At 29.2% G+C, this 12,287-nt stretch overlaps 1 protein-coding gene across 1 annotated transcript; it reads left to right on the plus strand.

Moving 5' to 3' along the window:
- Positions 1–272: 272 nt before the first annotated feature.
- Positions 273–1,052, plus strand: LOC129972655 (gastrula zinc finger protein XlCGF62.1-like). The gene has a single exon (XM_056086868.1). The coding sequence runs from the start codon at positions 273–275 to the stop codon at positions 1,044–1,046; it is 774 nt and encodes a 257-aa protein (XP_055942843.1). The 3' UTR covers positions 1,047–1,052.
- Positions 1,053–12,287: the final 11,235 nt, after the last annotated feature.

The raw sequence follows: 12,287 nt of genomic DNA on the forward strand, positions 1-12,287 counted from the left end.
CAAACGTTGAGGTGATTGAAATCGAAGAAATGAATAAAAATGCATCTGTTACAGTTTCTTCAGAAAATGTTGAATCCCGTTACAGACCTGAAACTGACCAGTGCGAAACTTATGAAAAAACGATAGGTGTCATCGGACCAAGTGGTGTTGACTTACAAAAGCAGAGAGTATTAGATGTATCAGATCTCATGCATGCAACAGCTAAAGAAGAATGCAAAATGCCACTTGAAGAGAGCAAATAGCAGTGTTTCAATAACGAGAAAAATATTTTTATGAATTCAAAAGAATGTGTTATTAAAAAAGCTCATTCAGATAGTAATAATATTTCACGAACAGAGAATCTGATTGTGAATCCTGATGTCTCACCAGGAAGTAAGGAGCCAAGAAATGGCAAGATACATGAATCACAGGCCGCAAGTGATGAACATATCTCACTGGAAGTGCACTTTCAAGGTCAAAATAAGAAGAAGAAAATGAACGTCAAAGCGAAAGAAGATATTTCTTCTAAAACACATGACAATGCTGTGGCTGGAGCTTCCGGGGTCTGTCCTCGTAAGAAGAAATTTCCTAAGAGCTGCAATAGGAAAGATACTATTAAAACCCATCATCGAACCCACGCTGGCGACCTGCCCTTATTGTGTAATACATGTAATAAACAATTCTCTAAGAAATCAGATCTCAACAGACATTACAGAATTCACACTGGAGAAAAACCTTATGTATGTGATATATGCGGGCAAAAATTTAATCAGAAAGAACATCGCGACAGGCATTATCGAACCCACACCCGTGATAAACCTTATGTATGTGATATATGCGAAGAAAAATTTAATCAGAAAAGACAACTCGACAGTCATTATCGAACCCACACCGGTGACAAGTTTTTTGTTTGTGATGACTGTGGAAAAGTTTTTACACTAAAATATAGTCTAAAGAGACATATGCAGAGCCACACTGGAGAAAAACCTTATAAATGCCCAGTTTGTGGAAAGACATTCACGACAAGCATCCATTGCAAGAGTCATCAAAGGAGAAAGCACCATTAAAATCAATTAGCAAATTACAAAAACAATTATTTTACTCTTCTATGAAATAAATTATTTAAAATTTTTTTATCGTATTGAAAGTATTTTAACTCAAAGTTGTTACAATTTTATTTTTAAAATGACTGTAGATATTTTACTACTTTGACGAAATATATTTCCTGATATAGAACCCATAAGCTACTTGTATTTTACTAATAATTGACAATGAAAATATATTTTTAGCTGAAATTCATTTATATCTGAATGTATTAATACTGATAATATTTTTTAAAATCCTAATAAAAATTTTAACCAATTCATATTAAAAATGTATGTTCTTCTCTTTTTTAATAAAAATATTATTAATATTTGTTTTGGTTTTCGTTCAATATTAATTATTTCCAAATTTAATTTTACTTACTGTTTTATTTCTAGTTTTTCAGTATATTTGGGAAATAAGTTTAATGCTAACTTGGAATCGTATTTAAATAATGGTACATCTTACAATATTTTAACTGAACAGAATTACTTAGGTTCCCTTAATAATTGTAATAAATGGTAAACTGGTGCAAGCAAAACTTTTTTTGGGCTTTAATATTTATTCATGAATAATTTTTACTTCGATCGAAAATAGAGAAAAAAACGTAAAAACTATTTTTTATTATTAATGATGAATTTCGCAAGGAGTACCTTTCTTCAAATTCTTGAAGATCGTGTTCTGTGAGAGATATTGAATGCCTTTCTGTAAAATGTTTAATAAATATTTTTATATTAGATCTAAGGTTCCAATGTCTCTGTGATATTTTTTTTCTTTTCTAAAAATTTCTTTATAGTCATTTTCTATGAAAGAAATAAATTCAGTATCAATTTTCCCAATGATTTCAATAATTTGTTTTAGTACTTAAGATGAACGCGTGAGTAGTTGTCACATACAGGGCAAATAAAATTTGCAAATTTTGTCTTATATACATTTTTAGGACTGAGAATTTGGAGGTCTAAACGATTTTTTTAAATGTTTGTTTGTAATTTAATTAATTAAAAAAAGTAAAGTTTGAGCACGTTTGCACAATAATTTCCGAAAAATTAATTTTATAACATACTATAATTCGAAGAATAATCATTTCAATGTTACATGTTTTAAACGTGTATTGGTATTTTCTTTTTAACAAATTAAAAAAAAAACATTTTTTAAACTATTTTATAGCAATATATTCAATTGTTGAAGTAAAACTGCCATAGTTTTATTATTTTTAGTAACATTTCATCTTACGTTTTTTCCCCATTGTTAACAATCAAGATATTGTGATTCGGCTTATTTTTTCGTTGTGTCGTTTCAATGCAAGATACTCTTTTATTAAAAGTTTTGTAGATTTTTGTACTTAAAATGAACGTTTCAGTTCGAATCATGTGAGACTAAAAATGATTTATATGCACGTATTTTTAATATTGTCACCCTTTCTCTCATCCTGATTGTTTTGACCTGATGTACCGATGCATTTGATGTCCAATCTTTTCTCCTATACGTTAATAAATTAACATGTCTTCGAATCATTTTCTTGGATATGAACTTACTGGTCTTTATGTATTTAACTTGAAAGTATTTTAAGCACAGCTTTGATTCGACCAGCGAATAACTGATATAGCATCGTGTTAGAGATAAAATGGATGCAAGAAAACAGAATTTTCTGACTTTAAGCTACAGATACTAAATTTCTGTTATTGATGAACAATGTGTTTGTGCGTAATCAGTACACTAATATAATTGTGCGATACATGCATTTAATAAATAAATGTTATTTCAAATTGTTCAAACTGTAAGAATAAAAATGTGTTTTTATTGGTACAGATGAATTTTACAAAGAATTTTTTTATTGTAAATCATTCGAATTTGCATGGTAGAAGACATTTGTTTCTTCTACATAGTTTAATAATGATTAATATAGTTATTTTATATTTTTTTTTCTTTAGAAAAGGCTTTCGGGTTATTTTCATCAGAGAATTTATTGAATACGATTCAATAAATTCAGTGGCCATTTCACTTTGATTGAGTTTGAAAATAATGCATTAATCTGAAACAACGCTGAAAGATGTTGCTTTTTCATTCAATTGATTGTTAAATGTTCCATTTAGAGAATGGGAAATTCTTATGATTTTATGTATGTAGGTTGAATTAAATTAATACTCTATAAAAGATATGCAAATATTAATATTTGCTTCTGAATTACATTCTTAATTTTTGAAGTGGAATTTTGTCGTTACAAGATACTTTATTTAAATTCTTTATAGTTCTATAACTTAACATCATTTTCGCTTTCACATACAATGAGGGGTTTGATTCATTCCTCGAATAACTACATTTTTAATTTTATATCTGAAATTAAGTAATATAAAGTAATTTAAAATGCAAAATCACTTTAAAACTTATTCAATATCTGAAATAATCTCACATCATTATGATAGGGAAAATAATTATAAATGATCCAATTTTGATGCGTCATCTAATTAGGAAATCAAGGAAATTCGTAGGTCAAAGAGTTTATTAGCTATTCAAATTTGTTTTGAAAACAATATTTTTACTTCTACTTCTATTGTATTGTATTTATATTTCTATTGTATTGTTTAAAAGAACTTTCCGATAGAAAAGTTTTTTTCTGGCTGACGTACCGAATCTCCGTCTGCTTTTGTTTCATTTGTATGTAAGAAGAATTTAAATTGCGAGAAACGCATGATAGTATTTTTTTATATGTATCTCATAAAATATAAGAAAAATTTAGCATTTTATTCTGAAATAATTTATAATTTGTTATTTTCAATCTAAATTATTTGGTTATGTTTTGAATATTTTTAAAGACATAAACACCTTTTTTTTACTAATTGAAAAACTTAACTTTTTATAAAATCTCAGCTGCGTATGTTTTTCCTCAATAGCATATTTGTATCAAATTTGGAAGACTTAGTTTATACAATGTATAATTTATAGAATGTTAATACACTCACACATAGAGAGAGTGCGTTTTCTTTTAATTGATATAGAAAGAGAAAATCGACGTGTACATAGATACCCTATCTTCGAGTCGAAAGTTAAAAAAAAGGAGGTGGTTACAAATGGAGGACGAAGGAAATCATAAACTCTAAAGGAGATTTGATAGGACAGGTACCTCTGGAATTAAGATACCTCAGGTAGATGCATTTTCAATATGCACTAATCTATTATGAAACTGGAAAATAATAAAAAGGCAATCCATATGATGTATTATATATAGTTTCATCTAAATTATTTTTTTTTGATCCTGCGCAAATATTATTTTATATAATATGGACAAATAGTTTCATTTAAAATGTGATGAGATGACAAGGAATGTTAATAAAATAATTGAAAGAGTTGCTGCACACTAAACCCGATACATTTGACGAGGATTTCATAGGTTTAGTTATATTAAAGTCCCGTTTCTAAAGCAACACTAGGGCTATTTGGGAACGGATCTCGTCATTTTGAACCACGGTGAGATGACGTGGGCGACACCTGAGGTGGTCCCTCCCTCTTTAAACTTACAAACCATACCAGGATGATTCCATAAGATTAATTTTTACTGCGTTAAATAATAAGATATTAAAACGGCAATAATATCATCGATTCGAAATTAATTAATTACAATGGACGACATGTTAACAAGTTAGTTTCCATCAACGCCATTTGCCTATCCTCCGTAATTAGCAGTTAATTAGGGGATATCTTCACTGAAAAAGAGATGGTAGAAAGGGGAACATCTATTTAATAGATAAAAACGCAGGCGGAAATTATGGCAGAGAATGCACTAATCCAATCTATGGAACAAAATTTTAAATTGGAATTTTATGAAGGGCTGCGGTGGACTGGTGGTAAGGTTTCGGCTTCGGAACAGGAGGGTTTCAGGTTCTAGACCCTTTCTACTGAAGACCCGTCGAGTAATCGTGTTTGATGCATGTAAAAAGTCCTGGTCAAACATTCTTCCGCTGGTGTGGGACTATTGAGGAGGAGGCAGCACTGGTGTAGTCCTCGTCATCTGACTACTGTTCAAAATGATTAGGTCCTTCCCAAAATAGCCGTAAACTTGCTTTAAAACGGCAAGTTACTATATACAAAACTAAACGACATTCTTATGAAGATAAGAGCAATTTCGTTTACCATATTACATGTTTTTTTTATACGGATTCCACTGCAGGAAAATTCAAGAAAAAAATATTAAAAAAAAAAAAAAAAACAGTAGTTGTAAAGAAGTTCAAAAGATTTCCCATTCGGTTCCGCATGTTTTTGCTCCTATAACGCAAAAAAATATCCAAAGAACTGGTGTAACACAAGAAAAAACAAAGAAGCTTCTATGAAAATCGCCAAAACCCGGTATTTCTTCAAAAAAGAAAATTTTATGTAAGTTTTCCATTTTGTAATACACAAAGTAATTTTAAATAAATATTTACCAACGTTAAAATACTCATGAATACCCTATAGTATAAATGAGTACCTTCCTTTTTAAATGCATTTGAAAAGAAAGGAAAATCTTTCCCTTCATCAAGACCAGAAGTACGAAATCTGTCACAAAATAAAAGTAATGAAATAATGTGAGGTTTTTGGAGCCTCTATGCATTTACCCAAATCCTGATATTGTCTACATGCTATTCAAAGCATATAAGTCATGTTTATTCAAAAAAAAAAAATCGATTTTTATATTCTATTGCGATTTTATTACACCAAGTTGGAAAAGCTAGTTCCTTTAAAGAAATGCTGACATCTTAATTTCAGATATAAATATTATTTTTACAGCGTCGGTACATGCTTTTAAATGAGTTTATCTCTCAAGCTCCCCAAAATATACGTTCAAAATTCATGCTGTATTGCAGAAATGGATCGTTAATTTTTATTCATTTTATTTGAAGTGATCTAGTTGAGCACTAAGTTATGTAGTAAAAGACAATTTAAAACATTTGCAATTTTATCTCTTCAGTAATTTATATTTTAAATTGTACTCTGTTTATTGCAAATGCATTTCGATAATACGTATACCGAAACGAGAATAAACAGATCCAAAAAAAAGCTGGTTATCTTTTAATAATATACTGATACCTTCTGTCAACATTAAACGAATCGATTTCTACATGCCATGATTGTGAAAAAAATGAAGGTATTTTTATCATATGTCAAATGTGGAATTTACTTTTTAACCGATCTTCCTTGACATTTCCTACAGACAGCAGAACGCTTTAAGGAATTTGTAAAAAAAAAAAAATGAGGATAATTCGCTTTTTATACTTGTAGTAATTTTTAAAAGTTAAAATTCAATATTTAAAATGATTTCTTCAGCTGACAATATTGTGTATCATGAAACTTTGCACTCCGAAAGGTAATTCGATGCATAAGTATTCACCTAAAACAAAGATTTATTTATTGCTTCGATAAAAAACTATATATAATTGTTTTAAATCTCCCGTTTAATTAATTTGAATCTTCTTACTACTCTGCAGGTATTTTTAACAATAAAAACTGAAAAAAAAACATAAATAAATGTCAAAATGATGCACTGTCTTGCTGGATGAGAGAGAAGCACCATCCCGGTCGCAAAGGGTTAAAAAGAAAGTGACATTTTAAAGTCTGAGAATATTAACTATCAATATTAATTTATAAGTTCAACTGATCGCACGTCACTTGGATCAACTTACTCAATTAAGTTGATTCCTACAACTATTTTAATGTTTTATAATGCAGTTAAGAAATTGGTTGTAATTTTTTTTATTTTGTATGAAAGGAAACTCAGGATAGGCTAAAAACAATTTTGCATACACTTTTACTTCAAAAAGCCATAAAATTATGAACTTAAAATCATTCAATAAACAAATTATAAAATGAATTAATTTTAATTTTTTTAATTAAATTTCTTCTACGTTATCATTTTAGTAATTTTAATAAATACGGATATTAAATGTTGTCTTTCCCACAGCACATAATGCATGTCTCTAGAGATTGTACATGATGCATTGAATTCATAACTCTTAATTTTTTTCCAAATAATTCAAAGCAGCAAAGACCATAACTGTCTTATTCCGTTTAGTCCTCCTATCTTGCTTCAAGGTAATTAGTTGCACATTTTAAATCTGAAATTATTTTTTTTTTCTAATGAAAAAAAAAAACTCTATTTTATTTCAATTATTCGAAGTATAGATAAAGAGTTCGTCGAAAGATTCTAAATTGCGAAATTGACTAATCTCCGTGTTTCTTGCATCCCTGGAGCCAAAAAACATGTTTCTGGTATCATGTCTGACTACGAACTAAAATATAGGAATTTTCCAAACACAGGAATTTTTTTATTCTTTTATCTGTACCTCTTCATTACGCGAAAGATTTCTTAGTTCATTTTGCTAATTACTTTGACGAAATATATGGCATTCAAAATTAATAGTGTAATATGCTTCGGTTCATATATTTGTCTAATGTTGTAAATATTGTCAATTGAGGAAAGCAGATAAGCTCTTGTAATCGCTTTGAAAACATATCAAGAAGTATCTGCAATAAAAACTGCTATTGCAGCAAAAGATGAAGAAATGAACAGCGATTCTATATTCAAAAAAATCATTTAGGTTGTTTTGTGTTGAAGGCGAATTCGAGAAACTGATGGTTTCTGTGGCTTGAGATCGGAAGAGAGGGCATTATTTTAAAAAAAACTGCAATTATCGCATGGCATTGGTACTATTATTAAGGGTTGTAAATTTTTAAATAGAAGAGAGCTTTATCTTGAATCACGGAAATCTTCTTCTCTTGGTATTTACTTAAGAAACCAACTGCCATTCTTGAGATGACGCAAACATTACAAAAAAGTGTGTCTTCATCCTCTGGAATAAAAGTTTAGAATGATACCTTTATATGACATCATATTAATTCAAATGAAAGCACACATAAAAATATCTTCTTGTAATATTCCATTTCGTGCATTTTACAGCAATTATCGTGTTCTTTTTCTCCTCTGACATATTTTCACTCCATCAAAATGAAACGAATTTTTGAAATTTTCTTTTATCGTTTTAAAAAGGAAAATTAGATTCAGAGCTTAAATACTTGTTCAGAAACATGAATTGCCAACACTGCTTTCATATAACTAGAGGCTCAATGTAAAGAAACTTTGATCTGAACTACATCATTTCTTCCCCTATATTTACGACATCCTACTTTTAGTTTCTTAATAGTATTCAATTTTGCTGTTCTGTTTTTATAAGCGATTCAAATACATATTGAAAACAATGAAATGCACAATTTAGGAATTTCTTTTTGAACATTTATTGATATAAATTATGTCTAGTAAATAATAATAATAAATTGTGATACAACCTTTTCATCTCATCTTAGGAAACGGCCAAGTATTTTAATTTTGCATCGAATGATTTTTCCGAGTGCAAAGGATTCAGTATTATTTTAAATGAAATTAATTTTCAGTACTTGCAAGCATGATGATTATATAAAAAAAAATAAAAAAAAAAAGGTTGTGATCAGTTAAAAAGAATAATACATATTTTAAATAGGTCTATTTTGAATGCGCATCTTAATTCAGAAGAACGGAGAAATGACGAGGAATTTATCGTTGATAATCAAAACATTTACGCTTCTGAAATATTTGAAATAGAAACTTCCACATTTTTAAAAATGAAAGTTTGTAGTAAAATAAATGTTTCAGGTTTTCATTTTAATGTTATTATAAAAAAAATATTTTAATATAAAAGTATCCTTATTATTTTGTAAAAAAGTAATTACCAAATTTTAAGAACATAAATTTTTCTTTTATGCTTCATAATTTAATGTTTATGTTCCTTATATTAATTTAAAATTGCTCTGAAATATTTTACTGTGCATTACTACATTTTTCTTCCTGTATTACTAATTATCTGTAATATTTGCATCTCATAAAACCGCGAGTCTTCATTGTTCAATGTAAACATCGCCTCCTTTCATCTTTCCTCTCACCCTTATTTTGTCGAATTAAACCCATTCTAACGCATTCGCAAAGACGCGGAGGGTTTAACAATCCTTTGTCAAACAGTATTTTATCACTTCTCTTGATTGTACGATGCAACTTTTCATTCACAGTCAAATTAATTTTGCCCGTTAAGGAGACATGAAAACAAAAACGTATACTATTTTGTTATGTTGGCGATCCCTGCACGTATAATGGAGACAATTTACAAAATGTCTAGTAAATTCTGAAAAAACGGTATTTAAACTTGTGAATACAGGTATTATAAAACTGTACAAATTTCTCAAAATACCGGTATTCGGTATCTTGGTATAAAGGTATTGCAATCTCTAAAAGTAAAGTAAAAGAGTTTTGCTGTGCTTGATATTTTTATTTAAATTCCCATTGATAAGACTATATTTATTTCAAAATAAAAGTTGTTTATTATTCGAAATAAAAATCTGTTTACATTTTTAAACAATAAGAATATTAATTAAATATTGAACTTATATTCAATAAACAACTACTTTCATTGCTAGTTAGCATGTCCTTTCGTTGTCAAAATGGCCAATAGTCTTGGTCAATATGTATATAATAGGATTTAGGAAAACATTGAAAACTGTTTCGATGAAGATTTAACTTGATATTAAATGCTATGTTGTTAAAGTTTATCATTCCCAGGCACGACGAAGATGCCATTTATTCAATCGCATTATAAGAATGTAAATATCAATAATCAAAACTTGCGCGAGGTCCAAATAATTTTCAAGAACGCATTCTTATGTGGAGAAATAGGCAACTTGATTCTACCAACACTAAAAGAAAGATTACCGGATTTTTGATCTGCACTACAATTTCAAAATGTAAATGCTGCAACCTTGTTGTCAAACGCTGGATTCATGAACATTTCGATCCAGTTCTGAAAGCAGATTCCTTTAAAACATCATCTTCTCTTTGAAACCTGCTACAAGTTAAATCGAATATAAAGGGTCTTCCGTCTAAAATGATTAGTTCATAAATGAACGGAAATTGGCAGGGGGGGGGGGGAGTGATTTGGTCATTCTCGGTGAATTTTCGGTATAATCAGTTTTCTGTGGTCTCCTGATTAGAACATTTCAGGCATTTTATCATTTCGGGATGGGGTATTAAATTTCTAATCGATTCATCATCGTAATACTCAATGTGTTTTACTTCTGACCGGAAGATTAGCCTCGGAACCTGCTAAATTGCCTAACCAAATAATAATGCAATTTAAAAACAGAGAAAATTTCAGTTTATAAATGTAAAAGCAAACACGTGCCCCTTATGTTCATACCTATTTAAGCAACCTCGAAAAATACCCCGCATTGTCTTAAGACATTAAGATAAATCTGAGTGACCTGAACGCCGTGACATCATTGGCAAGAATTATGATTGAATAAAGAGGATCATTTACAGGCCATGGTGCAACATCTTCCGTAGGAGGTACGGCACGTCATCGGTTGTCAGTTATTCTTACCCACAACATTTTTATACCAAAAACAACAGCGAAAACCAATCACAGTGTTAGAAGGTTCTAATCCTATTTTTTGACTTCCCCATGAAAATTTAAAATAACATTTCAGGACAGAGACAAGTTATTAACTAGAAATTAAATTTTCACTCCTTACTTATGAAAATCAACTATTTTGGCACCATTTGAAATTCAGAAAATTCTTTTAAAGCAAAATTTGTTCTTTCAGTGTATTTCACCTAGCAAGGAATGTACCTCTAAACCTTTTTAAACAACACAGTTTTTTTTTCCCGACAAACGTAAATTAAAAAGAAAACATATTATTACTTTTTCAATAACACCATTTTACATAATACATATTTACAGATAGTTACAAGGATCTTGGCCAAATTTTAAATAAAATAAAAAATATGGTCCCTGATTTGTACTTTTTAATATTTACCTCTTCTCTGATTGAGCTCTTTTTACAATTTTTTAGGTCATTGTATAGGTTTCTTTAAAATCTACGACTTTTATTTAAATTCTGAGTTTAATAGATTTACATTTATTTAAATGCGAAAAAAGTGATGTTAGGTTTTCCACCATACCCGTCCACCCCTTTTTAAACCGGTTGAATACTAAGAGGCTTTTTCTTGACAGTCAGCTTGCCAATAAATAAAACCGAAAAGTGCTTTTTTCTTGATGGCTAATAAACTTGCTGGTGTGTATTTTTTCCAAGGGTGAGTATACATCGAATGGACTACTAAAAGTTATAGAAAATTTAATCTCACCCGATAAAAATTTTGGAATAGCACTGTGAAAATAACAGGGTTGTGATGACCTTCATCTTAATATGAATTTTCTTATATCAATACTGGGTGGACTTTCTGGAGCGTTTTTTCTATTTGAAAATTCGATTTTAAGTTCATCTGACAATCTTCAGGGCTGAAAAATAATCGATGAAAAGGTTTAAGATAAAATTATGCAGATTAAAATATCTGCCAAACAGAATTTATTTTGTGATAACTTAACATATTTTTCAGGAGTGTATTTTCTATTCTTTTACCGGAAAATTTATTAATTAAAATTTTAAAGTTATATAAGTATGCGCTTTCATGAATTGATTCTTGTGTATGTGCAATGTAAAATTTCCATAATTCAATGTCTATGCAAAACATTTTGTTTTAATTACATTTTTTTAGCATTAGCCACCGTGTGAAATGTTAATTTGTGCAAAAAACGAAGTGCATTCTGAAATGTGTATGATTTTTACGTTGTTTGGTAAATTCATTCAAGTTTAATACATTCTTCTAAAATAACAGATATTTTAGAAAAAAAAACCCATTTGTTCATTATTATAAGTCATTTCTGAATTTTAAATTATAGAAAATAATAATCTGCATTGTGTTGAAGGGAATATAATTATTACCTTTTATAATTCCAAATTTCCATTTACACAGTATGATGGTTCGATTCCTTATTTATTATTTATAAATTCGAGTTATAAGAAGATTCTTGTTTTATTATCATATAAATTAGAAACAGCCAAACTATCTTAAATTCCAAATACTTATACTTGTAGAAACTCAGAGTGCGTTTGAGTATTGCAATTATTTTAAGTTTGGCGGAAATTTTAATGGATGGGTAGAAACATAATAATCAGCACATTAACATAAAATTACGATTATTTTAAAAGGATTTTAACATTCAACCATGTTTCATTTTCATATACTGGAACAATGAGTTTTAATGAATAAAATATCAAAATAATGGGACAAAGTAATATTAACTGGTTGACACAAGCAAACAAACAAACAAACA

The sequence above is a fragment of the Argiope bruennichi genome, chromosome 6 (assembly GCF_947563725.1).
Source record: "Argiope bruennichi chromosome 6, qqArgBrue1.1, whole genome shotgun sequence".
NCBI lineage: Eukaryota > Metazoa > Arthropoda > Arachnida > Araneae > Araneidae > Argiope > Argiope bruennichi.